We start from the raw sequence: 27,867 nt of genomic DNA, 5'->3' as shown, positions 1-27,867 counted from the left end.
CTAACTTTATGGACTACCACTCATTCAATGGATTTATAACATAATTTTTAATTTATTAGTTTATCATTTTCTACAACTGTCTCATTAATCAAATCAAATTATATTTATCAAAAAAACTTTTTGTGAACTATAAAGATTCAGCCTCACACAAGTTTAAACCGCCCCGCCCCATCCCATTGCCACACAAATTAAATCCGCCCGTCCTGCCCCGCCTCGCCCCGCCCCATTGCCAGGATTAGGCTAGAACTTGAGGCAGGGTTATTTTGGTCCTTCCCAGCGCAGCATTCTCTCTTCTTTCTGCTGCTTCTTCTTTAAAATACGGTGCTTCTCCCCATCAAAAGTATACATCGCCTTCGCCTTCGCCTTCACCAGATTTGTTTGGTTCGTCTCTTTTATCTCTTGCCACTTATTTATGTATGTATCTCCTTCATCTTTTTGGTTTACTGTTTCTGTCGCTTCTCTGCTTTTGGGTTGTGTTCTTCGTTTAATCGAATTTACTTCTTTTCTGTGCGATTTGGCGTCTTCGAATTTATATACATGTGTTTGTATTTGAAAGAACTATAGAGGGTTTTGGTTCCTTCGGGATTTGTAATTTTGAGGTTTTGGGCCTAAAGCCGTGACTTTTAGGGTTGAGCCGCCCGCCCTTGGATATGTATGATGCACATTATCATTGTTTACTCCGCTTTTAGGATTAGATTGTTGTTGTTGTTGTTTTAATGTCGTTAATCAGATTCTTTTAATTAACTAACTAGTCTACTTGAATATCTAAGCAAGCATTCAATATCCAATTTTCAGAATACCCAAGACTTCCTTTGATTGATAGTTTCTGTTAACTTAAGACCACTAATTAGCTGAAAAGACAAATCTTTTTTGGGTATTGGGATAGTGTATCCTAATGAACTAACTTTGGAATGAGGCATAATTTATTGATCTTTACTTGGGCATGCACTGTGCTTGGAAGGCTATAAATTGTAACAAAAATTGTGCTTACAAGAATATATTGTCACCTTTTAGTGTTTTGGCTGGTATTTGGTTATCTTGTTGACAATATTATCTCTTTGTCTATTCTTCTGTCCAGGGTGCTGGTATAGATTAACATAAACTCAAAGAGGGAACTTCTCTTTGTTGAGAGCCAAGATTATGGCATCCTCTAAGAATGAAGAAAGTGGTGCTCAGGATGCAGCAGAACGGATTAAGGCTCAGGCCTTGTCAGCTGCAAAAGGTTTGAGTCGGGCTCAGGCTGAGCGTGCTGCTACTGCTGCTGCGAGAAATGTCAATGCATATGGCCAAAAGGAAGAAGGACCCAGTCGATGGCAGGAAAGAAAAGAAGCAAAGAGACAGATGTATTTAATGAGTACTGAGAAACAGGTGCGACTGGGTGAAAGGAAAGACAAGCCTTCAGGTTCCACTCTTGGTGCAGCTTCACAATGTCAGAAATGTTTCCAGGCAGGGCATTGGACTTACGAGTGCAAGAATGAGAGGGTGTACATATCACGACCATCTCGCACGCAGCAGCTGAAAAATCCAAAGTTGAGGATGAAAGTTTCAGCATCTTATGATCTAGAAAACCCAGATATTGAGAAGGAGATGAAGAGTGAAAAACCTGTGAAGAAGAGTAAGAGGAAGCATAAGTCGGATACAGAGTCAGGGACTGATAGTGAGGCTTCTGTGTTTGAATCTGGCAGTGAGGCGTCATCAGTCACAGGGTCAGATTATTCTTCTGGGGAAAGTGACTCAAGCGATAGTTCTTCAACTGATTCAGAGGAAGAGAGGAGGAGGAAGAGGAAGAACAAGAAGAAGAAGCAGCAGAAGAAGAGGAGACACCGGAAATACAGCTCAACATCTGAGTCCTCTGATTCATACTCAGATTCCGAGTCTGATTCTGAAGGGAGGACTAGCCGTAAGAAGAGCAGCAAGAGGCATAACAAAAAGCGGTGAAGCATTGAACAAGATGAGAACTCCATATGTGGTACCTGGTTCTTAAAACTTGAAAATATTCATATTTGTTCTATTGTGATAAAAGATCTTTTGAGCGATGCACTTAAGATAACTAGGATTTTCCTGTCTCGAAGGTTTTGTAGATTGTCATAAGCTTATGTTGTGGCTGTAGAATTCAATGTGGCGAGAGTTGTCTCTTGTATTAAATTTTTTCATGTGCTAGCTTGCTCATTTACAAGCTGTTATGTGGCTCTTTTTCTGTTGCTTGCTTGATATTGTCTTGCTCGTTTCACTTTCCTGCGTTGTTTTTTTCTGGAGTTGGGCTTCAATGGTAAAATTATATCATGTGGTTTGGCCGTTACTTGGTGTTAGTTGGACCTGCCAGTAGAAACATTTGATGATTTAGCAGTTGGCAAGTTTTCATGATATATCTTGCATACACATATATTGTAACTTGTTAGCATTATTCCTCAATCATTGTTCATCTGTTGAAATCCTAGACCAATTGCCATTGGTCCAAGCAACAGGTTTGCAGTTGGACAGATTCTGACCCTTGTATTGTTAAGATTTAATTTATGAAAGAAAATATTGCTTGGACGAACCAGATCACCAGAAAGTAGAATATTCTCTTTATCTGCATATCTTGAAAGGCGGAAAAACATCTACCAATAAAGATTTCTTTTCCGATTCATCCCTGCCCTCGTTCAAGAATTGTCTTTGATCGAATTCAGGAGTCAATAGAACCGAACCCACATCATTCATTTTCCAAACTTATTACTTGCTATAAATAAAAGTCAAGTCCAATCACTGCTAGAATACTGAAAGATAAATATTGACAATTCAACTTTGATCTCGTAGAGTTGGAGGGCTCTCTCTCCATCCAACGAGTCAAGTAAGTTATTTTACCATATCTTCTTCCGTCTTTTGCTCCTTTTTTTCTTTTACGTTTGGGACTCTTTAAAGTTTAGGGTACTAAATATTCAATTGTTAAGACTTTCAAAGACCTTACTCTATATTGTTTTCTGTATTCTTTTTACAGTGATAATTAGTAAGGCAGTTGCCCCTCTATAGTTATGGTTAGTGCTGTTGATGAGTTGTTTTCTTGTCAGCTGAGCGACACATTACCTTCAGGATGAGACAAGTGATTTGTCATTACACTGAAGTCATCACTCCAGGTCAAATCAGTGATTTGATTTCGGACTTATAAGGCGCTTTATACTGGTCCTCTTTCTAAATGTCTCGTCAACTTACATATCTGATGCTCTAAATTAAATCTGTGAAGATCGAGGTTATGCCTATCGTTGCCCAGTATCACTGGATATTTACCTCCAACTCTTGGACGCAATGACCCTTGTGTGTTATCATTATTATGTACTTTATTGTGGAAGAAGTTTCATAATATGGGTTTCGTTCTTTTTTGTATGTAGTCGACACTACTGATTGTGCACACAAGTTTTCCTTGTTCATGACTTCTGGATTGCAGATTGCTCTTTAGAAAAATTGTGGTATTTTTACAATGATTTTAAATTTGATGAACATTCAAGTAGCACAAAAATGATTGCATCACTATGTGAGATTTGTGTTGGTGTTTTAGATTGTATAAAGAAGAGAAAGAGAGTGTAGATGCTATTGGTATTTTCATAGTAATTTTAAGGTTGGTAAATGGTTGTTTTAGTGCGCTTCCAACAACAGCAATAAAAAAAAGGTTCACATGGTGTATCGATGATTATTTAGTGTGCAAACCTGATGAAGTTTAAATTAATTATAGGTTATTTAACTATATTTTATTGCCACTAATTTATATAGATATTTTTAATATTTTAAACTCAAAAAGTAGATGTAAATGTTTTTAGTTGGTTTTATGACAAACTTTCGTATCAAAAGAGTATAGCGCTATTTGGGGTTCGATCAGATGAATAAGAACTTCTGAAGAATTTTATATTTGCCTCAAATCACTAATAACTTGTCCTCTTATGAATCTGCTTTTGTTAGTTACAATGTCTTTGATGTACTTAGCATATTTTGGTAACCCACCAAAGGAATATTTATGTGCACTTGCTTAATTAAGTAGAGGACACTGTCTTCACAAAATATATTGTGCTTGTTAATCATCAAAGTACATCTATACTCAATGAATTCTGCATTTTTTAATGATGACAAACACATTTACATATATATAATTCCTTTTATCATGAAAATTAGAGTTGTTCATGGTTCAGAGGCACATAAGACGCACACAACTAGTCATCATCCAAGAATTGTTAGAGAGGGAGGACGTTGTTGCAATGGACCGTTGAGTGTTAATTGGACCTCAAGTTTTTACAATGTAACTAGTAAGATAATTTTGTAACTTGTATGTTTTGATTAAAACTAGTATCTTGTTAACCTTTATATTTTCAATTGTTGTTATATTGTTTCTTGTGGGATTTGATCCCGACTCGTAGTTGGGTATTTTTATGTACAATGATCACTCACTCTTTTGATTAGTTTGGAGAAGTGATTTGAGCTTTTATTTACAATGATCACTCACTCTTTTGGAGAAGTGATTTGAGCTTTTCTTTACAATGATCATTCACTCTTTTGATTAGTTTGGAGAAGTGATTTGAGCGCTATCATTAACGTGTGAATTAAACTAAATATATGTTGTTTAATAATTGTCTTAGTTATAAAGAATGCGGAATATTATTATGCGTATACATTTTTAAAAAATTGATTTTTTAAAAGAAAGAGCATAAATACGGTGTTACTTAACATAAATTATACGAAAATCTTAATAGCTTTAGAAGTCTAAATTTGTTACGTAATGAAAAGAAAAGATTTATAATTAAGTTGCTAATTCGTAGGAATAAAATGGATCAAAAAATTGAGACGCAATTTATTCGAATTTGAAGGTTAAAAGAATTTTTGAAATTAATTTGATGCTATAAAAATATTATATTTATAAATTCTAAAAAATTTAGATACTAACTTCTAGTATTTAGTATGACATAATATATATAATGAACTCTAAATTTGGATTCAAATTTCAACTTTGACCTCCAACTTTCATAATACACAAACAGGCACTTTACTATCCAACTTTTAAATAAATAAACACATGAGTCCTACATGACACAATACACGTAGAACAAAAAATGACATGTAGGATATATGTGTCTATTTGTTCAATTTTATACAAATTTAAGTGTCTATTTATGCACATCCAAAGTTGAAGGGCATAAATATGATTTGAAGCCAAGTTAAAAGACACATTTATGTATTACGTCATTAGCATTCATGAAAGAAATTTTTGACAGAATAGGTGAAAGGAGAACATAATTTAATCCCATAAAAAAACGAATGATTTGAACCATTTTTAATATATTAGAAGTCATTTTAAACCCTTTTCCACAAATTAATTGAAGAAAATTGGACCTCTTAATTGGAGGCATCTAGAACGGTATCATCAGTTGGAGTTTTGATGACCCAAATGTATTCATCCTACCACATGTCCAATCTTTTCTTTAGTTGGCAAGTAAGCAACATTTATCACTAATGCGACCTTCATGTTGCTGTCTTCACTACATTTTTCTCATTCGTGAAGTTGTAGTTACAAATTCTAGGAAACATCATGTAGCTCATTAATGTTGGTACAATTTTTAAAAAATATTACTATCCAAGGTTAGCTTGGATTGCCTAGTGTTCACCGTCTCATAGGACAACGCATTTGGGTGCAAGGGAGGAAGAGTACACTAATATAGCTCTGCGAAAAGATTCATGCAGATGTTGAGGTGGATGTGTCGGCATATACTACGAGTAATAAGATTAAGAATGAGGTTATCCAAGAGAAGGTGAGAGCGACCTCTGATAAGATGAGGGAAGCGAGACTGAAATGTTTTGGACTTGTGTAGAAAAAGTGTGTTGACGCCTAGACAAGGTGTGAGAGGCTAGCTATAGAAGATACAAAAAGGAGTTGAGGTAGGTCAAAGAAGTATTGAAGAGATGCGATTAGATAATACATGACACAACTTCATACTACAAAAGAGATGACTTTAGAGTAAGTCACGTGTAGAGGTGGAGGGTCGTCTTGCCTTCCGAAGGTTTAGGCTTGCTAGTGTCTACCATAGAACTAATCGTACCCTTGTAATTCTCATCATATGCTATTAATTGTATGATCAAGTATCGCGCTATTTTATTGTTAGTATTTTTCCTGTGCTTTCTTTCTTCTTTTACTTGGGTTGTTGCACTTGAACCAAAAGTCTCTAATAAACAACCTCCCTATCTCCGACGGTACAGTGATAAAATCTACATACACTATAAACCCAAACCCCACTTGGTGGATTTCACTGGATATATTGTTATTGTTTTAGGCAGATAGATGCACATCATTATTAGATACAGATGGTAATGCATTGGTCTGGGCTAAAGATATTTCCAGTCAATGGGTTTAAGCCCCAGAACTTTTAGCTTCAACGATCTTTGATCAGTTTCAGTACATTTAGATGTTTACCTAAAAATAATAAATTTGGGCTGGATAGCTCCCTAATCTCCCCCAACCTCCTATAAAGAATCTTCAGCCTATTTTCCTGACCTAGAAGGATTTGGTATGGTAAAAGAAAAAGAATCAAAAAATTAGCAGCGCCAAAAATGTTATTTACAATATCAAGGGGGCCTGGACTAAGTTAAATGGGCAGTAATTTCTACAAAATTGCATCAGAAGTTGCTACAAAGATGAGATTGTCCGTCTGAACCACTCAGACAAACGTCTCACTCTCGTTGTTAACTCGACATTTCTTCCACAATATGACTCTGCATTTGAGAGCATCACCTCAATGTCATGTTTCATTCCCTCCAGACTCCTATAGTAATTGTTCTCTAGCCTAGCCCGAATAGTTTCAAGTGACAAGGGAACAGGAAACCTGCAAATTAATAATACTTCATTAGTACGCATCATTTGACATTCATAGGGAACTTTGCATTTGGCTTGGCACAAGTATTCTGATAATCATAGATTCATAATGCACACTGCCAAGTAATGCAACTCGTCAGAGCATGAAACTAGAACAAACAGAAAATGATGAAACCAACTGGGCTTACCTGTTAATGAAGTTTGACTTGTGTGAAACCTGTCTCAATTTTTCAACCCCATAATAGTCCTGCAAGCCCAGCAAAACACTATTGAGATCTGTGTTCTTTTAATATGGATTACTACTGCAAGCAAATATTGTTACCTGAGCTTTATTCCCGGATTGCTCCAGCTTAGTAAACGCACTCATCAGCTTCTCTCTGGTTTCATCATCTATACGAGGTTGCTCCCATTGTGTGTCAGCATCATATAGTTCCCAAGGACTATGCTGATGAGTTTCCGATGGATCACTCTTATATCGGACAACATACCTTTCCCAGGGGCTGTCAGGAAATTCATGAGATTTAGCTTGCACATTTAGAATCCTACCTTCCCACCAACTCCCATCTTCCTCACCTTCATTCTTCCACCAAACTTGGCATTTGTCCCGAGAAGTCCAGTTCCTTTCTATAGCAGCATCATATCTGGTTCTTTCAACAAGGAAATCAGGGAAGCCAGTCACTTCAGGCAGTGTCAACTGAAATGATTTCCCCACCACATCAGAAGCAGGATCTACAAATTTCACTGTCATTTTAGCACAGCTTTCTCCAGAACCTGGCCGTGTTTTGAACTCGAGGTTTTCAATCAAACAAAATTCTACTGCTCTTATTTTTCCCTTTATTGTTTTCCAGGGGCCTAAATCCCTCAAACTATTCTGACTTATGTACTCTTCATGGCCCTGTATAGATCACCAAGTGTAGATTAAGGACCAGTTTCTGTTAAGAGAAAAGAATTCTAGAAACACAAATCTTGAAAACTAATATAAATTCAAGAATACCTGTCTTAAATATACAATTTCATCCCCTCGCTGAGGTATATACCGGGAGCCCTCCTCATGGGCTACCAACATCAACCATGAGCTTTTTGCTGCTTGGTATGATTTCTTTCTGTCTGGAGGACTAGGTTCACGGGCAGAATAGCTGGCTCTCCTTGTTCGGGTAGAACGCAACCCAACAGAACTAGCTGAACCAAGTAGCTTCTCTTCAAACGAGCTTTCATCATTGTTGTTACCTGTTGTCTTTTCCACTGAGGTCCCATCCGAACCGTCATGTGACTGCACAAATCTGTCATTGTTATGAGCAGGATTCACATCGCAAGTTGTTGGTCTTAATCTAATAGACCTAGTTCTTCGAACTCCCTCGATAACGGCCTCAGAACCCTCAGCTAGGCTATGGCTCCCCACATTTGAAGTGGTCGCTTCCATACTTCCACTGACACCTTCTCTACCACTTCTACTCCGACCAAATTTTGACCTTCTATAGACAGCAGTGAACATCATATCATGTGACCGCACCGGCTGTGAAACTTGCAATTCTGTCCCAGAAGATCCACCAATATTATCTGCATCTAACTTCTTCTCACGGTCTTCATCATCTAAAGTTGGTGTTCTGCTATCTACTTCAGTGGGGGCTTCTGAACTTAAGACCTTCACAGTGTCCTGACATTCAGAAACTGTATCACAAGCAGTGCACCCAGAATCCTCCAATGAAGCCTTTGCATCAATCATGTCACAGTTATCAAGATGACCAAAAAGAGTCTTTGACCTAATACGCAACCTCATTGGGACAGGAGTTGTATTTTGTTTACATGGATGATCACTGTCAGTACCGTCTACAAGCTTAACATTTTGTGTCATAGAATCCTGACAATGATTCTCATTGACATGAATAATTCCATTGGTTTCATTTTGGATCCCTGAACAAGGAGGAACGCTGTGGTTCTCCTTTTCAAGCATTGGGTGCCCATTAACAATATTTTCTTTCAGAATGCTTCCCTCAGCAAATGAGCTAGGTCCTGTCTCAGAGCCTGATGGAAACAATTCTCCCATCCTAGAGCGCTTGGTTGAGCGGGATTTGACCCCTCCCCATTTGATGTTCCTATCTTTGCACCCTTCCAAGAGGTCCAAGTGATTTTCAATTTTTGTGGGTTGATCAATTTCACTCTTTTCTCTTATGTCACCATTAGCATCACTCATGTTGTGATCCTCACAGCCAAAGTGGTGACTCACTTCAGCACCTTCCTTAGAGGCTAAAGATGGACCAGCTAGACCAGGCTCGTAATTCTTCGGAGCCCCATATTTACTTGGATCACGATTTGGCAGTTTTAGGACCAATCTCCTCCTAATTCCACCATTGAGATTAGAGTTGGGAAATGGCTGGAGCTTATTTGTTTCAACAGAGTGATCAACACATATCTCTTTCCCCTTCGAATGTCCATGTCGTTCACTACTTAAGGACGTATCCGAATCTTCATTTCCATTGTTTGAGTCCTGAAGTGTGGACTCACTATCAGATGAATCACTTTCTGAACCATATTCATCTTCTCCTTCAGTAGATGTCCCTGTAATTCTGGAAAACAAATGAAGGGCATTGCGAGCAGCAGCTCTCTGGGGTCTCAAAGATTTTGATGAAGACTTTTTCTTTGCTTTTCGACCATGTCTTGATTTCCTAGAGCGATTGCTCCTATGAGAACTGTTGTCACACTCGTCCAAGTTCTTCCTTTTCACACGCCTTCCAGAGGATGTCATAACTTCAGCCTTAACAAAGAAGCAAAAATGATTATCAAGCACTGCATATAAAAAGAAAATGCTGATGCAAAATTACATAAAAGCCTTTTACTTCTTCTTTCTGTTTCTTCCTTCTTGATCTACGAAGCGCATCTTTTTGATTTTCTTCAGCCTCACTGTCTTCGTCACTATTTTCTGGATTTGCAGAAGCATCAGAACAGAAACTGCCGTGCTCTTTTCCAGAAGAATACTCCTCAGTTACATGATACTCTGAATCTGATTCATCACTTTGTATCTCAATTTCTGGTTCCCAATCCATTGCATCCACAAATCCTGGAAGTGGTTCAATCAGCATCTCCAAGTCTATGATGGGAAAAGTTTGGTACGGCTGGTCCATGTTGAAGTCTGTTCCAATAGAAAATCGGAATGATGAGGGTCTCCACTCGATTCCCAAAGCTCCTAACCGCCTTCGTTGATACATGCTCTGGTATGGCTCTGGATATGGAATCATGCCTGTCATCATATACATACATGAGACATGGGGGAAAACAATGACATTCTTTAAACAAGAGTCACCAACCTGCATCACAAAGGAGATCTTGCATATTCCTCCTGTACGGAGCAAGTTGTGTTTCCTGTAAAATATTATAAATTAACAAAAAGCATAAACAAAAGCAGCCTTCAAATTCGTAGAAGTTGGGGTTAACAGCCCCTCGGAGAGAAAATGAAATGCCAGTTTGAGATGTAATAAGTTTTAAAACTTGAAGACACTGTCTCAGCAAGTAAACAGTAGTTTACAGGCACACTTATATCATCCATACAGCTTAATACAAATAAAATTTATATATTAACCATTATGAACTCGAACTTAATAGATTGGATGCCTTTTATATCCCAGAGAATTATGATATGATGCAGACAATAGCACCCCAAAAGTAATGAAGAGGGCAGAATAGGAGACCATATGAAGCAGATGCTGCAAAATATGAGCTGGCATAACAAGTACATCTCCGTGAACCAGATTAAGAGAACATTTTTTTTTTTTTTTGAGTAAGTTTTAAGAGAACAGTTTCTCAAGGAACATGAATCACACAAGCCACTGCAGCACTGCTAATAATAATGGTCCATGGATAGTGATACCAATAATTTGCAATTTAAAACATTTATACAACGATAGATTACAATAACCAGAATGAGCAATTTCAAATCTCAATTCCCAGCCAGTATTGGCAAAGGATGAGTCAATGCGTGAATTAACTAAAAAGTTCGCTTTAGATTGTTTTGAATTGGAAAGGCAATGTGTGGAACGTGATACCAATCATTCAAATTCAAACTATGATAGACAATGACGGAGTATAGGATATTTTCAAATGTCAATTTCTAATCAATATCAATAAGAATAGGTAAGCCTTTAAACTTACTAAAATGTTCACTTCAAATTGTTTTGAATTAAGTGGTTCAACCCTGAACCTATCTAGCACTTAATCTCGACCTTCCTTTCTTAACTTTGTACTTTCTTGAATAGGCAGCACATGAGTATAAAGACAGTTTAGTAAGGAATTGACAGACCACCAACCTGGTCAAGGACATTTCCATTTGTATCCTGAACGACAGGACGATAATCTCCAAGAAAAAACTGTATCAAGACATGCATCAGAAATCATTTACTAAATCCGGGATGATGCAACCAAAATACTTCTGGACTACAACAAACCTGGTCGTACTTGGCATCCTGCTGGGATTCTCCTTGCCCTGTATTCAATATGTACAATTGCCCAACATCATCTGAAAGTATTATTGATGTCCCATCCCTATAAGATTAAAGAAACATACATTAAAGCTAACAACTTGTTCGTGACTAATTAAAAAATTCATACACAAGGTGAACTGAATGTACTAAATCTGGCATCTCCTTTTCCAAGTAAACAGCTGTACAGATTACATCTGATGTCTTTGACACACACCTGAGCTTGAATCTCTTGAAGTAACATCAAATGTATTGAGAAAAGCTGTAGAAAGCAAAGTAAGATCATAGACTTACGGAGAAAATTTTCCATCAACTAGTTTGAATCGCCCAATTTCGTATGTTCGGATAGGTGCACCTTCCCATATCTACAAAGTTGAAGGATTCATGTGGAATTTTGGTACTTGACTTGATGTATCATGTATATGTAAAGAAAATTTTAGTACGAAGGAGGGGGGGGGGGAGAGAGGATATCAGTTATTACTCACATCCCAGACAATTGTTTTCCCATCATAACCAGCACTCATGGCTATTCTAGGATTAGAAGGATGGACATCAAGTACATAGGTCTGCAATCACAAAGCACACACCATGAGAGACAGTCCGAGCAAACAAAAGTAATGCAATTTTGTAATCAACTCCTACTAAAGTTTAATCTCATGTTCAGGCAGCTAAAATGAACTCCCTCTGTTTCAACTTGTTTGTCCTATTTTGACTTGACACGAAGTGAAGAAAGTAAGAAGATTTTTGAATCTCGTGGTCTTAAATTAAATATGTCAAATGTACAAGATATGTCAAATGTACCAAAATGCTCTTTAATCTCATGGTCTTAAACATGTCATGTGGAAAGTTGAAAAAAGAGTTGGCAAATAAGGAAAGAGGCATTCAATTTGAAACGGACTAAAATGGAAAGTAGGACAACAAATTGAACAGAACGAGTAATAAATAATAATATGATAAAGTGAGTCTTCACTCCAGTTAATTTTGGTATAGGGCAGATCTTGTTCACAATCTTTGAAGGCTTGCCCATTTATGACAGCTATCATGACAAACCATTATCAAATTGCATGAGATAGCTTACAGAGTCAGTATGACCCGTCAAAGAATGCACTAAGCTACCATCAACAGCATTCCACACGCATATTCTGCAATCTGCAAACAAACAAAGTTTCATCAGATCTCCTTAAGATAACAACATCTTAGGGCTTCAGCAAGAATTATAGGTGCAAAAGACAAAGAAGAGTGACCTTAAGCCTTTGGGATGAGAACAAGCTGAAGTTATGTTATTAAAATTATTTTACAAGGAACAGTACCAAGAAGCATGGCGGAGAATCTACCAATGGGAAGTACCCAATGAAGAAATCAGGGAGAACTGAAGGCAGTGACCAAGAGTTAAAAAATTTATAAAGCATCTAGCTGAAAGAGCGGTATTGATTCGTCTGCTAATTTAGATGCTCTTCATGTGCGGAAAATGTATAAATACATCGTACCCATGATAGCAGCAAGGACAAAACGGTTATCCAAGCTCCAGACAATCATATTAACACCACGTGGAGTTGGAAGAATTCTTTGACGTGGACCGCCTCGAGGAGGTTGAGGTGGCATTGGCGGTGGTGGAACTTTCAAATGATACGCTTTCTGCCAACGTCCACCCTTTCCCTTAAACAATTGAGTATACGGTATCAGAATGATGAAACAGATTAGAACAGATCTAGATATTGCTTCGAGCTTAGAAAAGAAAGCAAGGATTGCTGGGATCTAGAGAGAACTCACATGTGATCTACGTGATCTCGGGATCCATATGATTGCACTACCATCACGGGAACAAGTAACGATGTTATCATGATTAAACCTGAAACAGTAAACTTAGGCTGTCAAGCTTCTTTAACCAAAATCACAAGCAATCGTTATGACGACAGAGTTATACAGTATGTAGCTAACATCACGAAAGAACAATCTTTACTCTTTCCTACTGTCTTTTAGTTCCTTTAATTTCCTCAGACATACCATGAGTTTTTGAACTTAGGGCCACAGTCTTCCTTTGATGCATCAGTGGAGGAAAATCTAGACGCAGCAGCACAACCACTGCATTCACAAGACAAGATCATGAGCACAGGAATGGAAACACACTTGAATTGAATGGACACATGAAACTTGGTCATGGAGCTATCAACCTGAATTGCACATAGTTTACATCATTTTCATGACCAGATAAAATCTCTATCTCATGATTAGGTTGCTCCGAATCATCAGAATTAGACTTACAAGCATTCCAGACCTGCAAGTAGATAAGATTCTCGTAAGCAGCAACATATCAGTGTCAGAAATCTACGACCACAGGGTAATGACAGTGAATAAAAGTCAGACAGAGTAATCTGTTCTTACTCTAGCACAAGTGTCTGAGCTTCCAGTTACAAAGAATGTTCCACTGTTATTGAATGCACAACAGAAGATCTGGTGGCTTTGCAAAACAGTGCTTGACGATGGACCAGTGTTCTTCCCTGCAACCATTTAGGCATTTGCCATTTAAATTTGGATCAGAATGCCGACAGGCACCATGTTGCTCGGACTATTCAAAAATGTCAACAGTGCCAGATCCTCCAAAAGTAATATAACCGACATGGATGTGGAGGCATTTTTTAAAGTCTGAGCAACATAGCCAACAGATAAACATAGTAACTTACCAGCAACTGTTTCAGGCGGTTTGGGTATGTATAGGCGTGGATTAAACTGGGAATATCTAGCATCCCAAATCCGGCATGTTCCATCATCAGATGACCTGCGGTAATGGTAGCAGCATAGCATATAGAGTAGTCAAGGAGTGACATTATACAGCATACACAGATATAGAAAAAAAAATCTCCTTTTTTGCAGGTTCTCTTTGGTATACCACTTGTATACAAGAGTTTCTTCCATGAGCAATAAAAGCATACTATCATTAATAAAATTATTTTTACCTTGTGATAAATTGTTCCATGAGCAATTAAAGCATGATAGAAAATCAAGTCATTTCATTGGATAAGACTCATTTATATTGAGCTCGTGAGGTAGCTTCACAATGTAAGACTCTGTCTCCACACAAAAGACTACTTGTGTTCTTAGCCATAGTGCAGATAGAGTTGGTTGAAAGTTGAAACAGCTAACGTGACAAAGAACAAGATTTATAGAATGGGAAGGGAAAGAAAGAGATTAACCATTTGAAGTCAGACTACCAAGACTATGATAGCTTTCAGAGAAAATAATTTAAAAAACGCAAACCATCCAGATGATCTGGCAGTGAAATCTTGAACGAGCTCTCATGGACAAGACAGCCATTAGCAAGCTCAAGTTAACTTAAAACAGTATATGTCTGGGTATTGACAGGTGAACAGTTACTTCTTCAATAATCAATAATCAACTAAGCCTCATTCTCAAATCAATTAGGGTCATATGAATCCTCTATTCAGGTCAGCTACCATTTTGTTTGAACAAATAGCGTGACTTATACTTTGAAAGACACAGCTTCCTCTAGGCAATCCCTCTATTAGATGGCTGAAAAATATTACAAAAGCTTAGCAAAAGTTGAGTCATTTTCTTTAATTAGAAGGAGACACTAGGGGTGCTTCCTTAATATCACTTCAAGCTCACGTAAAGAACTACCAACAGGATGAGATCTCCTCTTCAGGGTAACATTTGAATAAAACTTTGTGCAGATACACAATTAAGAAAATGATTCAGAGATACAAAGATATTGCACACAGATCATCACCAAAGTTGCATAGACAATCAAATGATCTTACGATAAGAGCTGATAAATAGAACTGGGTCGTGGACTAAATGCTATTGCGGTAACAGCTCCAGTATGACCACGCAACACAGAAATCGGCAGCCCATCAGGCAAGCGCCACTGTTAGAATTAAAAAAGAGCACTAAGATGACCACTCAGAAAAACATATGATAGGAAATCATGTAACTTTGAAGAAGTATCTTACAACTCTGACAATGCAATCATTTGAAGCAGAAGCTACTAAAGTGTTGTTGGAATTGACAGCTAGGTCAGTGATATCACCCTGAAAGAAAAACAATAACACTAAACTCAAAAGATAGAAGATTAGGAGATGAATCAACATAGCTAAAGAAACAACTTACTTCATGCCCACGACAGCTGGCCAAGCAATATGCAGTTTCCATTGACCAAATCTTTACAAGTCGGTCATCTGAGCCAGTTACAACATATCTCCCAGACCGATCAAATATTGCTGCAGTCAATATTCCTCATAATTATTCAATTGAATCAATGAATAAATTGATAGAACACCTAATTAAAGCAAAGCTTAATTAACTAAATTGCTCAATGGCTCAAGCCCAAAATAAGAAGCAAACATAAACCCACCTTGACCTGATGAAAATTGAAAAAATTCATAACGAAGAATGACAATCATCAATATAAAGCTACTTTATGATTACCCAATGTCAAAAATTACACACACATCCCATGCAGCAAAGTTTGCAAACAGTATCGTCAAAATGGGACCACTACTTCCTTCTTCTTAAGAGTAAAACATTCGGACAAAGTAAGAAGTTGCACATGAAGTTATATAACTCAAGTTTTAGGGCACTCAGACACTCAGAACGATAGTTATCATTGAGTCCAGAGGTGATGATATAAAAATAAGGCATGCAAACCAAAGAAGTTACCACAATAAACTGCGTTCCTGTGTCCTCGAACTTTTTTAATATTTTGCATCTTCTGCACCATAGTGGATGGTTTTGCAATGGCATAACATGCCGCACGGATAGATGGTGCACGATGGTGTTTAGAAAATCCGCCACCAATTTCTCTCAAACTTAGTCCACGCAGCTGATCTGCTAGCATGTGCGGCCAACGTAAGTGACCTGGAGGCTTAACTTCATTATTCATCTGATCTTGATCACCTGAGAGGAAGAAAATTTAAGGTAATTGAGAGCTAACAGAAAGAAGAAAGTAAAACCCTCTACCACTCGGGGATTCATCAAGTGGTGCATAATGGTCCTTGTCAGGGACATCAAACTACCCCCCCCCCCTCCATTCACCAGTTACTAGGCAGGATTCTACTAATAATATTACTCTATAGGACTTCTGCAAAACCCAGAAAAACAAGTTTGAACTATAATGTGACACATTCTCCATGAACTAACTTTAAATCATTATTGTTTTCTTCAACATATTCTAAATCACTGTTGACTAATCTAATACAATTCAAACAAATATTTAATCTTTGTGCTCATTCAATCTGGTTCACATGAAATGACACAGATGGAATCTTAAAATTTACGACACGAAATTCACAGAGCATGAAGAACTCATGAAATTTCTTGATAATTAAGTGAAGAGTAGTGAAACTAGAGGACGTACTGCTGAGAAGTGAAAAGGAACCAGTTCCTAGCAGAGTTGGAACAGCTGCTGCATTAATTGTATTGCCACCAACCATACCCAGAGGGGGGGCTTTCACACTCAACAATAATTGTTTAAAGAGCTTCACCAAGTGATCCTTTCCCACGTGAGAGTACCTAGATACATCACACACTATATAACTATGACTACTGTAAACAGCAAACATAACTCAGAAAGAGGGAGAGTATGATCCTAACTGCTTTCATTTTCTGAAAAGAGGATGTGTAAAGTACCAAAAGTACTGTTTATAAAAGGCTGGAGGAAAGCAAAGGATCAATAAGAGATTAACTGTCAAACAACTGAATGACCTCAGTTTTCACAAGTTTGATGCTTATCAAATATAAAAGGCCTATCACAGAGAGTAACATCTTTCAATCTGAAAGCAATTCATAAACTATAATTTAATGCCATTCAGAAAACATGTTACTAAACATGGAGATATAAAAGAAGAAATGCCTGACAAGAGATTGGTTAAAGAGGAATTGATAAGTCATATATCCTTGGCATTTGATGAATTGAGGAGCAAAGGTTACCTTTCCACCAATCTATTGTAACTTAATGGGAAAGACCTCCCATCATCATTTTCGTCACCACTTGGTGCTCCACTCCTTGAATACCAAGCATGGTATCTACGGGGTAAAAGTTGATGCTCCAGAAGCTCATTCCAGAATTGCCCATAAGTTCTGTGACATGGCCCAGCTGATAGGAAATGCATAATCAAAAAATAGACTTCACCCATGTCGATGTCCACATCAGCCTCTGTTGATCTTTGTGGATCAGATGGCTGAGAATTTTGATTAGCCATTCCAGATAAGTTCAATGATTTCATACTTCCAGATGGTGCATCACAAGGGGGAATATACTTCCGAAAAGACATGTGTCCACTATAACCTAATATATATACATATATGATCCATTCATCAAAATCCTTTCCAAAATATGATGTCAGGAAAATGAAGAATAAAACAAATAAAGAAAGAAACGCTGAATTATCACATCACTTTATAACTTGCCGCAGTGTATAGTTAAAATTGTTTTCTTGCACATGCTTGAGAGGAGCCTCTATTACAGAATAAATGAGGGAAGGAACAGAAGTTGATCACATTGTTAATTAACACTCAGCAGGGTGAATTGCCATCCCTGGGACAAGTTTAGAAATGGAGATACCTCTTCTTTTAACGGCAATAATCTGTAACGCAGCTACACAGTTCATCATATCTAGACCATGTTGTCTCTTTAACCAAAGCAAGGGTGTATTCGAGTCTACACATAATCTAAAAGAACCACATTAGAGCTAAGGGAAAGTGAATTTTGACTGAAATTCTGGAACAATTTTTTGATAAATCTAAAACTATAGAATCCTTTCTCTGTGGACACTCAAGTTGGAAAACTAATGTGAGAAAGATAAATATAATTTGGTTTATTATCCAGAAGGACCAAGTCTGAAGAACCAGGGATCCCCAGGAAAACATGAACATCATATATAGGAATAAGTAAACGAGTAAGAACACTAAAGGAGAGCCTTGAAAATATTTAACATCAGCCATGATGTACTTTTGTTCCATGGTAATTTTGTAATCATGTTCTAGGCAGCCTGAGAAAATTTAAGAGGTTTCAGTGTTTGTAGTTCAAACCTAGGTCCAGAGACAAGTTTTTGTGGTCGAATTCTAGATACGTTTAAGTCAAGTGGAAACCTTAAATATAGTTAAAATGACATGCTTGATCCACTTACTGTCAAATGAAAAAGACTTTGTGTCAGGCACCCAATGGTTGCTCTTAACTTCTGGCTTGATTGGCTATTTGGCCATGATCCATAGCAATCAATCATTCAACTATCCTCAACCTCAAACTACAATAAGTGTCAGCTGTACGAATTATCTCTATCAATTGATGTTTCTACTTTTGATAATTGATAGGGTCCATTGATGTATTCAGGTCCATTTCATTCTAATACTGAATAGTAGTGTTTTAAGGCAGATTTGTGTTCTCAAAATCACCCACTTATCCCTACACGGGAACGGGCCTCTAACTAGACTAAAAGATTCTGACTGAAACTGCACTAATGCAAGTGAACAACAATATCTAATTCAATTTCTTTGCCCCTATTAGTTGGTAACGACTTTATGGATCTTCTACTTCCATTATTTTCAAGTCCTATCCAGACTCATGTTGATTTTTGAGCAATTGTAGGCTTTGTGATACCCGACATCTTGTTTGTTACATTTAACCACCATGTTGTCGTACCTAAGGACTGGTGTTTGGAGACTGTGTTTGTATGTTTCCATAGAACATGGACAACCTATCTCAGACTATTTTTTCTCATTTATCTTCCATAAGTGCTAATAGCACCCTGTCATATATGTCATCGTTCTGATCTTGTCTAATAACGTAGGACCAAACATCCATCTTAAAATCAATATGTTTACCTTTATGAATATATTGGATTGGCCAACTTAACAGGTCCAATATTCACACCCATATGATAATGTTGAATTTCCCAACCATTTAATAGAACTTACCTTTCAATTTGTCAGACATTTTGCATAGTACGTCTCCATTTAAGCTAATCATAATAAATTTTTCGCATTCATCTTCACCTATTATATCATTCCTCTAAATGATTGAGTCTTGGATTTTAAATTGTCTATTAAGCACAATCATGCATCATCCTATCGAATTTCACTTCACCTACATTGTTCTAACGAAAGCTTAACTTTCCACTACATGGCATAGACCCAAACTGGTTCTTTATCCTATTGTAATGAACCGTAATTTATATACACTCTTCCCCATTTTATTTTTGCACCATTAGGAAGAAAGGTGCATAGTTGGATGGACTAAGGATCATATTCATTTTATTAATAAATGGTCATATTCAGTTTTTTTGATAAAGGGACATACTCATAAATGAAAGCGCAAGAGATAAGTTCTTAGGCCTCATTTGGGTTGAAAAAACTAATAAAGTGCGAGAGATAACAAATTTGGTCAATCTCAGAAAGGGGGAAGGTTCTTAGAAGTTAGAACCACTTCTCTACAAATCTTTCACTAGCTTGGACGTACACTTGTTGATTGGGTGCGATAAGCATGTGGATACTTTGTTCTAATCCTTCAAAACTTTGTTTCTTAGATACTCAAAAAATGTTGTCGGTTGTGTCGGATTCTCCAAATGTAAAAACATTTTTTGAGGATCCGACACGAATGCGGTGGCATATCTTTTTCTTTTTTTAAAGAAAGTAACCGTGAATGACGTGGTATTTTTTGGAGGATCCGGGCAACAAAGCTTCAAAGGCCACTAATAATTAGCAAAGAACTTGATATAGCCATACCCAATCCGTGCACACACCGTTATCCGGTACGTAACTACGTATATCAAACGAATTTGTGTTACACAGCTTAGAAGAGCACAAAAATCATATTTATAAGCTAAAGCAGAAGAGGTCAACTTCAGAGGCTTCATTTGGGATAAAGAAATGAAATGGAAAAAAAAGGTGGAAAACAACTATAGAAGCTTCGAAACTGACTGGATAAGTATGAATAAGGCATTAATAAATTCTTGAAGTATCTCTATTATTTTTTTTATTCAATTGTTGAGTGTACATAACAATTGTACTAAGAATTTCCTAAGCGAACTATTTTAATCTATAATCACAAAGATAGGTTTTATATTCATTCCACCTATACTAGCGCATTATGGAGTCAGTAAATGAGAGGTAGTGTGTCATGACTAAAACACTTGACAAACCTACACTTGACTTAATATTTCAGAAAAAATCTTAACAGTTAAAGCACTTCCATGATTCGACAAGACCAAGATTCATGGTCAACCAAGGAAGTGCAATCTCCGCCTATTGAACCTAAAGAAACAAATATGGGCTACAAGCATCAACCTCTGTTCAACCTGTTCTTCTAGTTCTTAGAAGAAAGGTGTTTTCGGAAGGAAAGTAAACCATGTCTTATCTTCATAGTTTGCGATTTACTGTTAAATTTATTTTCCACAATGAATCAAACTATGCCTCAATCCGGGACTGGTTATGCTCGACTAAATGATTCCTATATATCCATTCACTTTTCAGGACCATCACAAAACTACATTTATTTACAGCAACAAGGTTTTAATATGTTTCCACTTCCCAAAGATGATACTCATAATAACCCCATTCCCCTTTAACAGAAAATCAAAAAGACAATCATAAGAAGTCGGCATCCAGTAAGAGAATAGCATTAGGCTCTCTTTCCCTCTTCCAACTTATCTTCATGAAACCCTAATATATACTGCAACCAAAATAACCTAATTCAAGATGTTCTATTCTATATTTTGTTCCAATAATATTGATCTTAGCACCACATGTACATATATAAGAAACACAGACAAAGTACAAAAATTCATCCAATAACTTTGAAATAAAACAAAACCAACAGCAAAAAGATTGAACCTTTTATGTTCTCTGAGCAAATTAACCAGATGGGCAATCACCAGAAGCTAGAAACTCTGCCACAAGTTTCTTCAAAAGCATTGAACAACCACAACCCATACGAATTCTACTGTAGCATTGAAACAAAAAGAAATTCAAGTTATTTACACTTCACACCCCAATAAAGTAGAAAAATAAACCGACAGTATTGCAAGTAAAAGTCCAATTTGAGATCTAATAAACCTACATGCAAAAGAAAAAAAAAAGAGTCCCAATTTTGAGTACAACCTCAACAAGAGCAAAATACCCACTATTTCTACCCTACATTCCCCCAAATTGGAAACTAAATTCTCACTTACAATACAGTGCTCCTGTCTCTGTTGAACCCACCGCGGTTTGTTTTTAGAGTAGAATTTCAGCAAAAAGAAGAATGGAGATCGAAGGAGAATGAGTTGTTTATAGTTTCTCGAAAATTGAAAAAGAGAGAATTTTGAAGAAGAAGAAAAAGAAAACAAAGTGGGTTTTAGATATGGAGGAGGGAGCTCTAATATTTTGGGTTGAAGAAGCTCTGTGTAGTCTTTGGTTTTGCGTAGGAAAGAGAAGAGAAGAGGGTGAGAGAAGGATGTGTGAAGAACACAGTAGTAGAGAGAGAGAGAGAAGGGGAACAAAAGGGGGTTGCAATTTATATCTTTATTTATGCCTTTCTTCAAAATAAAACAAAATATTTCTTTATAAATTAACTGAGAAATTTTATCATAAATAAATAATGAATACTTTCTACCTAAATAAATATTTAAATCATATCATAGATGCTTTTATAAATTTTCAGTTTTGATTTTGGTTAAAGTTTTATTTAGTTTTTCCATGTGAAAAGAAACAATTACAGTGTACTTTGCTTTATTTTTATTAATTATTATTAAATAAATATTGAAAATAGTGTTTCTATTTTTTTAAAAATCCATTTGTTTTTCTTTTACATATCTTTAGAAGTTGAAATATAACGGTTTTTGCAGTTGACTAGGTTGGATTAGAGTTCCCTTTTTCTTGTTATATAATTTTTTCTTGTGAGGGTCTAATTGGTTAAAGAAAAGTGAAGCTTCTATTCTTCCAAAATGTTGTTAATGTTTGTACAGCATTTTTGACATTGATTCTGTGGGTCAGCTAGCATGAGACTTTTTGTTACTAACCTTTTTTAGATTTGTTGAACAAATTCTCTCCCAAAAAAAAAAGCCCAAAGAAATAAGTGTTTTAATTTAAAAGGAAGTAAATCAAGCTCTAATCAAACGGTATCTATCTTTACTCTTTTGATGCTAAATCTCAAATTTGCTTAATCCTACACCATGGTGGCAGCTGACGATAAGTCATTAATGGTGATTGACAATCCACCCCACCCCCTCAATTATTCGGACCATGTTATTCTTATAGTTTTACCTAATTCGGTGAACAATAATGCATCTTTGGTGCAACCCTCGTCCCTTAATGAGACCTCTTAAGCAAAAATGTCAACATAGATTCGATACCAATTTAGCTAATAAATTTCGTTGATGGAGTCCCAACTATGAAGTGGACTATATCTGAAGTATCGCGAATGATAACGATGAAAAATTTGGAATATATTGTCATTGGTAAAATTTCTTATTGTTGGCCACGTTGTTCGATGTTGTTTTCAAGATGGTGAAAATGCTTAAAGCATTGTGATAGAGTACTATGATTTTGTTGTACAAGAAGAAGAGTGACATTCAGAATTGCAACAAATATAGGGGTATCAAGTTGTTAAGGTACACTATGAATGTCATGTCCCGAGGCTACCCTCTTGACATAAATACGGGACCTAGGATCACGAGTGACCCCAAGCTAATATTGAACCTGACATATCATAAGCATACTAAAACAATTGAATATAGAGATGTTATGCGTAAGCTTAAAACAGTAGATAACTTAAAGTGAAGAGTACCCAAAACTAACCTGAATGTATAAAATGTACTATGAGTTTTATGATACTGAAAAATCACTAAAAAGCTAAAGCCGAATCTAATACTATGTCTGAAAAAGCCTCTACTGACTAGAATTGTTGGGACATGCCCTCAACTAACTCTAGAAAAAGTGAAACTGAAATAAAAGACTGAATGCAGAAAACATGTTTATTTTCCTCGAAGTATAAGGACTCGTCACTAAAGCTGCTGAAATGCGGATCAGAAATCAATCCATGCGTAATCTGGATGTTGAGTTCCTAAACCTACATCATGAAAGGATGTAGCGCACAGTAGGCATCACTACTTGGAATGTACTGAACATGCAAGATGTGGAATATAGCTGAACAAAAGCATATAAACTGAACAAAGCGTAACTTAGTAATGATATAATATGAATAAGGAAGTAAATGTTGCAATCTAATTGAAAAGCTAACTGAATACAATGACCAAGTACTAATCATGAATAAAGCCTGTCAAGACTTAATGCTGAAGTATAAATTAAAAAACTGATCAAATGCACTAGAGTCAGACTATATGAGCTACTATTTATCGATGTAAAACCACTAAACTAAACGTGGAGTCTGATGTATGCGCCCTATCGAGAGGACCCAATATACCTTGTCAGGGATATAAAGGCATGACTGGCTTGATCACTAAATTTGATGCCCACAAAGGGGACTTATAGATCTACGAGGGGGCACGTAGTTCTAGAACTAAGAGGGTAACTGAACCTTGGTCCAACTCAGTACTAAGTCTACTCCCCACTAGAAATGTGTACAATACAACATAGCTAAAATAAATGGATTACTTAATATTATGACATGCAAATATGAGAATGCAACATTTAAGACTAACAATATAACATTCAAAAACTGCATCATGTTTATTTGTTTAACTAACCTAGCAAGTGTAATTCATGAACTAAAAGAATCTACACAACTAGGGTTCTGAGTTTCATACAAAGAACTAAGAAACGAAGTTACAAAAACATGATAATCTGATTAAGAACACTATAACACCTAAATCACAACAATTATCTAAAGTTCTAGAAACCCTATGTCTAAACAAGAGATAGAAAATTAATAATCTGACTGAATTATAGGGACCTAGTGGATGAAAGGATCCCACTAGTGAAATCCCACATACCTGGGGATGAATTTCAACGAGAAAACTTTCGATTTTGGGGCTGAAACTGAAGAAAAATTATTGTGTGTTCTTGAGAAAGCTATCGCCTCTTTACTATTATTTTCGTTCTAAGCTTGGTGAACTTTTGGTGAAAGAATAGACTGGGGTAGGTTTTGATTAAATTACCAAGCTTAAACATAGTAAAACAACCTAGTTTAGGGGTTAAACGATGTAGTTTAAAGACCAACACATAGGGGAAAACATCAAAATGACCTCACTTAAAATATGACGGAGGCGGACCACAGTGCTAGTGACGGACCGTCACTAGGACCACAGACCGTCGACTAGGTCATGGTCTGTTGGCCAGTGTATACTGGTTCTGGGGTCCTTTCCACTAGCCCTCCCACGGACTGTGTGGAGGACCACGGACCGTGAAGGCCACTGTGCTCCTTCACATGGGTTGGTGGTCTATTGGCTCAAGTCCACGGACCCTCTCACGGCCCGTCATTAAGACCACGACCCGTGGAGGGCTCCATGGTCTGATGACTGAGCTTGGGAGGTTCTGTCTTACTCCCACGAGCAACAACAAGGCTTATATGGTGGTCCACGACCCATGAAGGGTCCTATGGTCCACCATTTCTGTGAGGGTGTGACCCACGATGAGGGTGATGAACCGTGGTTCCTTTCACAGTTCGTGAACCCCTCCGTTGTTTACAGATTTTCTGTTGTTTTGCCTGAGTTAAGTTCTGAGGTGTTACAAAGAAGGTCTTGGAGAAGGTGGTAGAGATGAGAGTGAAGAAGGTCATAACTATCTTCGAGAACCAGTTCAAAGTTATGCAAGAATGCTTGACTACATAAGCCATTTATCTTGTAAGAGGACTGGTGGAATAGTATTGGGAGAGGAAAAAGAACTTACATATGATGTTCATCAACTTTGAAAAGGCTTAAGATAAAGTTTCTAGAGGATACATATGGAGGAGCTTGGAGGCAAAAGATGTGCATATAACATATATTAGGTTGATTAAGGGCATGTATGATGGAGTGAAGACCCAAGTACGGATAGAGTGAGGAGATAGAGCATTCTCTTGTGTTGATAGGGTTGCACCAAGGTTCAAACCTTAGCCCATTTTTATTTACCTTGGTGAAGTATGTATTGACGCAACATATTTAAGGTGAGAATTACTTACACCCATAAGATAATTGAGACAATGAATCACATAATCACACCCCAAGAATGGAGGTTTTAGCCACACATTATAAAAAGCAGGAAAATATTACCAACTATGCTCTCTATAGTTGGGTAACAAAATTTGAGTCTTCACAATGCTTTTTATTAATGTAAAATCAAAACTCAACTTAAAATTCCACCCAAAAACTCTAAAACAGTGTTTGGGATAAAAAAAACTCCAAGTAAGAACTCTCAAACAGTCAGAATATTCGCTCAAAATTACGGAACTCCTTTTCATCATTCTAAAATTTGCATTTATACTCTTTCAAATTTTAAGCTTTTGGACCAATCGGCGAAATTATTCAAGCATCTCCGACTAGGTCGACGATGTGCCAAGTGTCTCTCTTCATTGCCTTCCTAACTTGCCTCTTCACCATTAAACTTTTGTAACTTTAGGCGATCAAAATCCTTAACGTCGATCTATTTGGTGGTTCGCCGAAATGACATTTCCATCACCAAGTAGGCTTTTCCCTAGGGCTGGTATGCTGTAACTTTTGGTGAGCGGAAGTACCACTTGGTGAGCTGATCGCGGAGTGGTCTTAGCAATTGTCAACTTTTCTTGTCATCATTTTTTTTTTCAAATTTTCTTCTCATTTTTGCCCGGTAATGTCCTTGCCTTTCTCTTTTGCCTTCGTAGCTGCAAATTACCACTTAAGTAACAATTTAGAGCATAAGATAAGCAATGAAGACACTAAAACTGTGAATATTAAGCCCTAAATGAGTCGAAATCCTAGACTCATCAGTAGACCAATTCTTAATTGCCTCGACATTCTTAGGATCGACTTAGATTCCTTCCCTGGAGACAATATGGTCAAGGAAAGCAACAAACCTCAACCAAAAATCACACATGTTAAGCTTAACGTACAATTCTCGATCCTTGACAATTTGCAACAAAATCCTTAAATTCTTAACATGTACATCCTCAATTCATAAGCAAATCAAAATATCATCAATAAACACAATCACAAAAATATCAAGATATTTCTTGAAATCTCTATTAATAAAATTCATAGAATCCATTGGGGTATTATATAACCAAAAGACATCACCAAAAACTCAGAATGACCACATCAATACTCTTATTCAAACTCCATTGGTGATAAGAATGGTGAAGTTCAATCTTAAAGAAGTAACTCGATCGTTAGAGTTCATTAAATAAATCATCTATCCTTGAGATATGATACTTATTCTTAATGGTAGACTTAGCAAATTGTGGATAGTCAATGCCCATTCAGAGAGAACCATCTTCTTTTTCAAACAAATAACACTGGTCGGGACACCCATCGAGAGATACTCGATCTAATAAAACCCTTATCCAATAAATCCTACAATTTATCCTTTAACTTCTTAAGTTCCACCAAAGCCATACAATAAAGAGGAATAAAGATAGGTTGTGTAGTTGTGAGAAGGTCAATACCAAAGTTTTTTCCATTTTTGGAGGAATACCAAGAAAGATCATCAGGAAATACATGCAGAAACTCATTTACAATAGGAGCTGACTCAAGAGTAGGGGTTTCATAATCTGTATGCCTAACCTGAAAAAAAAGAGACAAATGTAAACTATAGAATTCATTTTCCTAGCCTTTAGACAAGAAACAAATGGACCATTATGCTTAAAATATCCCTCTTTCATTGACATGATAGGTTAGTTTGGAAACTTGAAAGTGACCAATCAGATCCTACAATCTATGGAAGTCAAAAATTCATGGCGCCAATCCATCCCAAGAATAATATCAAAATCTAACATATCAAGCTCTACTAGATCAATATTAGTGATTCTATGAGAAATATAAATGAGATAATTCTATAACTTTTCTTAGCCATAATAGAATCACCGATGGGAGTAGAGACATGAAAGGTATTTGAAAGGACTCATGATCATAATCAAATCTCATGGCCACATAAAGAGTAAAAAGAATAATGTATCACCCGAATCAAGGACATAAAAATCAAGGCACAGGACTTTCAACATACTAGTCACCACATCTGGGGAACCTCGCGATCTAATCGAGTCTAAAGAGCATAAAATCTATTTTGCTTTGGAGCATGCAAACCTGATCAACTTGATTGAACTTGCCAACCATCTCTTCCTTTTGAAGCAGACAACAAGCAATCTCACATCTTCTGACCATTTTTCCCATACTTAAAGCAACCATCCATGTGGGCTAAACATTTTTAATCATTCTTTGTACCACACCATGAGCAAGAGAGAATAAAAGAACCATTACCCCCACCTCCTTAGGTATTAGACTTAGACACCCTATCTTTGTTAAACTTAGGAGCCAGACTTAAAGAACTTTGGATACCATGCCCAATAGACCTAAAATGTGAAAATTCACCATCATGTGTACTTACTCTATTGACTCTCTTGACTTTCCCCCCTCAATTTGTTAGACCATCATATATATATATATATATATATAT

At 36.8% G+C, this 27,867-nt stretch overlaps 2 protein-coding genes across 3 annotated transcripts; one reads left to right on the top strand and one right to left on the bottom strand.

The window, feature by feature from the left end:
- The first annotated feature begins 207 nt into the window (after positions 1-207).
- On the top strand, positions 208-2,211 carry LOC107011505 (zinc finger CCHC domain-containing protein 10). Of its 2 annotated transcripts, none has more exons than XM_015211146.2 (2): positions 208-414; positions 1,079-2,211. In XM_015211146.2, exon 2 carries the CDS (start codon positions 1,141-1,143, stop codon positions 1,936-1,938), a length of 798 nt encoding a protein of 265 aa, XP_015066632.1. In that variant the 5' UTR covers positions 208-414; positions 1,079-1,140; the 3' UTR covers positions 1,939-2,211. The 2 variants fall into 2 exon arrangements, with proteins under 2 accessions (XP_015066632.1, XP_015066555.1); XM_015211069.2 differs by having other exon boundaries at positions 209-381.
- A 4,137-nt stretch (positions 2,212-6,348) lies between these two features.
- LOC107007765 lies at positions 6,349-21,787 on the bottom strand. Its single transcript, XM_015206532.2, has 25 exons — positions 21,477-21,787; positions 21,139-21,247; positions 17,239-17,596; positions 16,667-16,821; positions 15,970-16,206; positions 15,421-15,530; positions 15,264-15,341; positions 15,072-15,178; positions 13,977-14,071; positions 13,678-13,793; positions 13,467-13,570; positions 13,300-13,377; positions 13,066-13,144; positions 12,783-12,951; positions 12,374-12,444; positions 11,781-11,861; positions 11,590-11,660; positions 11,263-11,359; positions 11,125-11,184; positions 10,129-10,183; positions 9,661-10,061; positions 7,821-9,578; positions 7,149-7,721; positions 7,015-7,073; positions 6,349-6,836 (listed from the first exon to the last, which is right to left on the bottom strand). The coding sequence occupies exons 3-25, from the start codon at positions 17,580-17,582 to the stop codon at positions 6,641-6,643; spliced, it is 5,094 nt and encodes a 1,697-aa protein (XP_015062018.1). The 5' UTR covers positions 17,583-17,596; positions 21,139-21,247; positions 21,477-21,787; the 3' UTR covers positions 6,349-6,640.
- Positions 21,788-27,867: the final 6,080 nt, after the last annotated feature.

The sequence above is a fragment of the Solanum pennellii genome, chromosome 1, assembly GCF_001406875.1.
Source record: "Solanum pennellii chromosome 1, SPENNV200".
In the NCBI taxonomy this organism is placed as follows: domain Eukaryota; kingdom Viridiplantae; phylum Streptophyta; class Magnoliopsida; order Solanales; family Solanaceae; genus Solanum; species Solanum pennellii.
This window is presented reverse-complemented; position numbering and strand designations above follow the sequence as displayed.

What these genes read in the sequence shown, in the direction of transcription:
- LOC107011505 (XM_015211146.2), top strand. Translation starts at nt 1,141, where the DNA reads ATGGCATCCTCTAAGAATGAAGAAAGTGGTGCTCAGGATGCAGCAGAA.
- LOC107007765 (XM_015206532.2), bottom strand. Translation starts at nt 17,582, where the DNA reads ATGTCTTTTCGGAAGTATATTCCCCCTTGTGATGCACCATCTGGAAGT. An exon ending in ATGATTGCATTGTCAGAGTT is followed by an intron (nt 15,179 to 15,263) that starts GTAAGATACTTC and finishes TAATTCTAACAG; the next exon opens with TGGCGCTTGCCTGATGGGCT. An exon ending in TGTCCTTGCTGCTATCATGG is followed by an intron (nt 12,445 to 12,782) that starts GTACGATGTATT and finishes GTTTGTTTGCAG; the next exon opens with ATTGCAGAATATGCGTGTGG.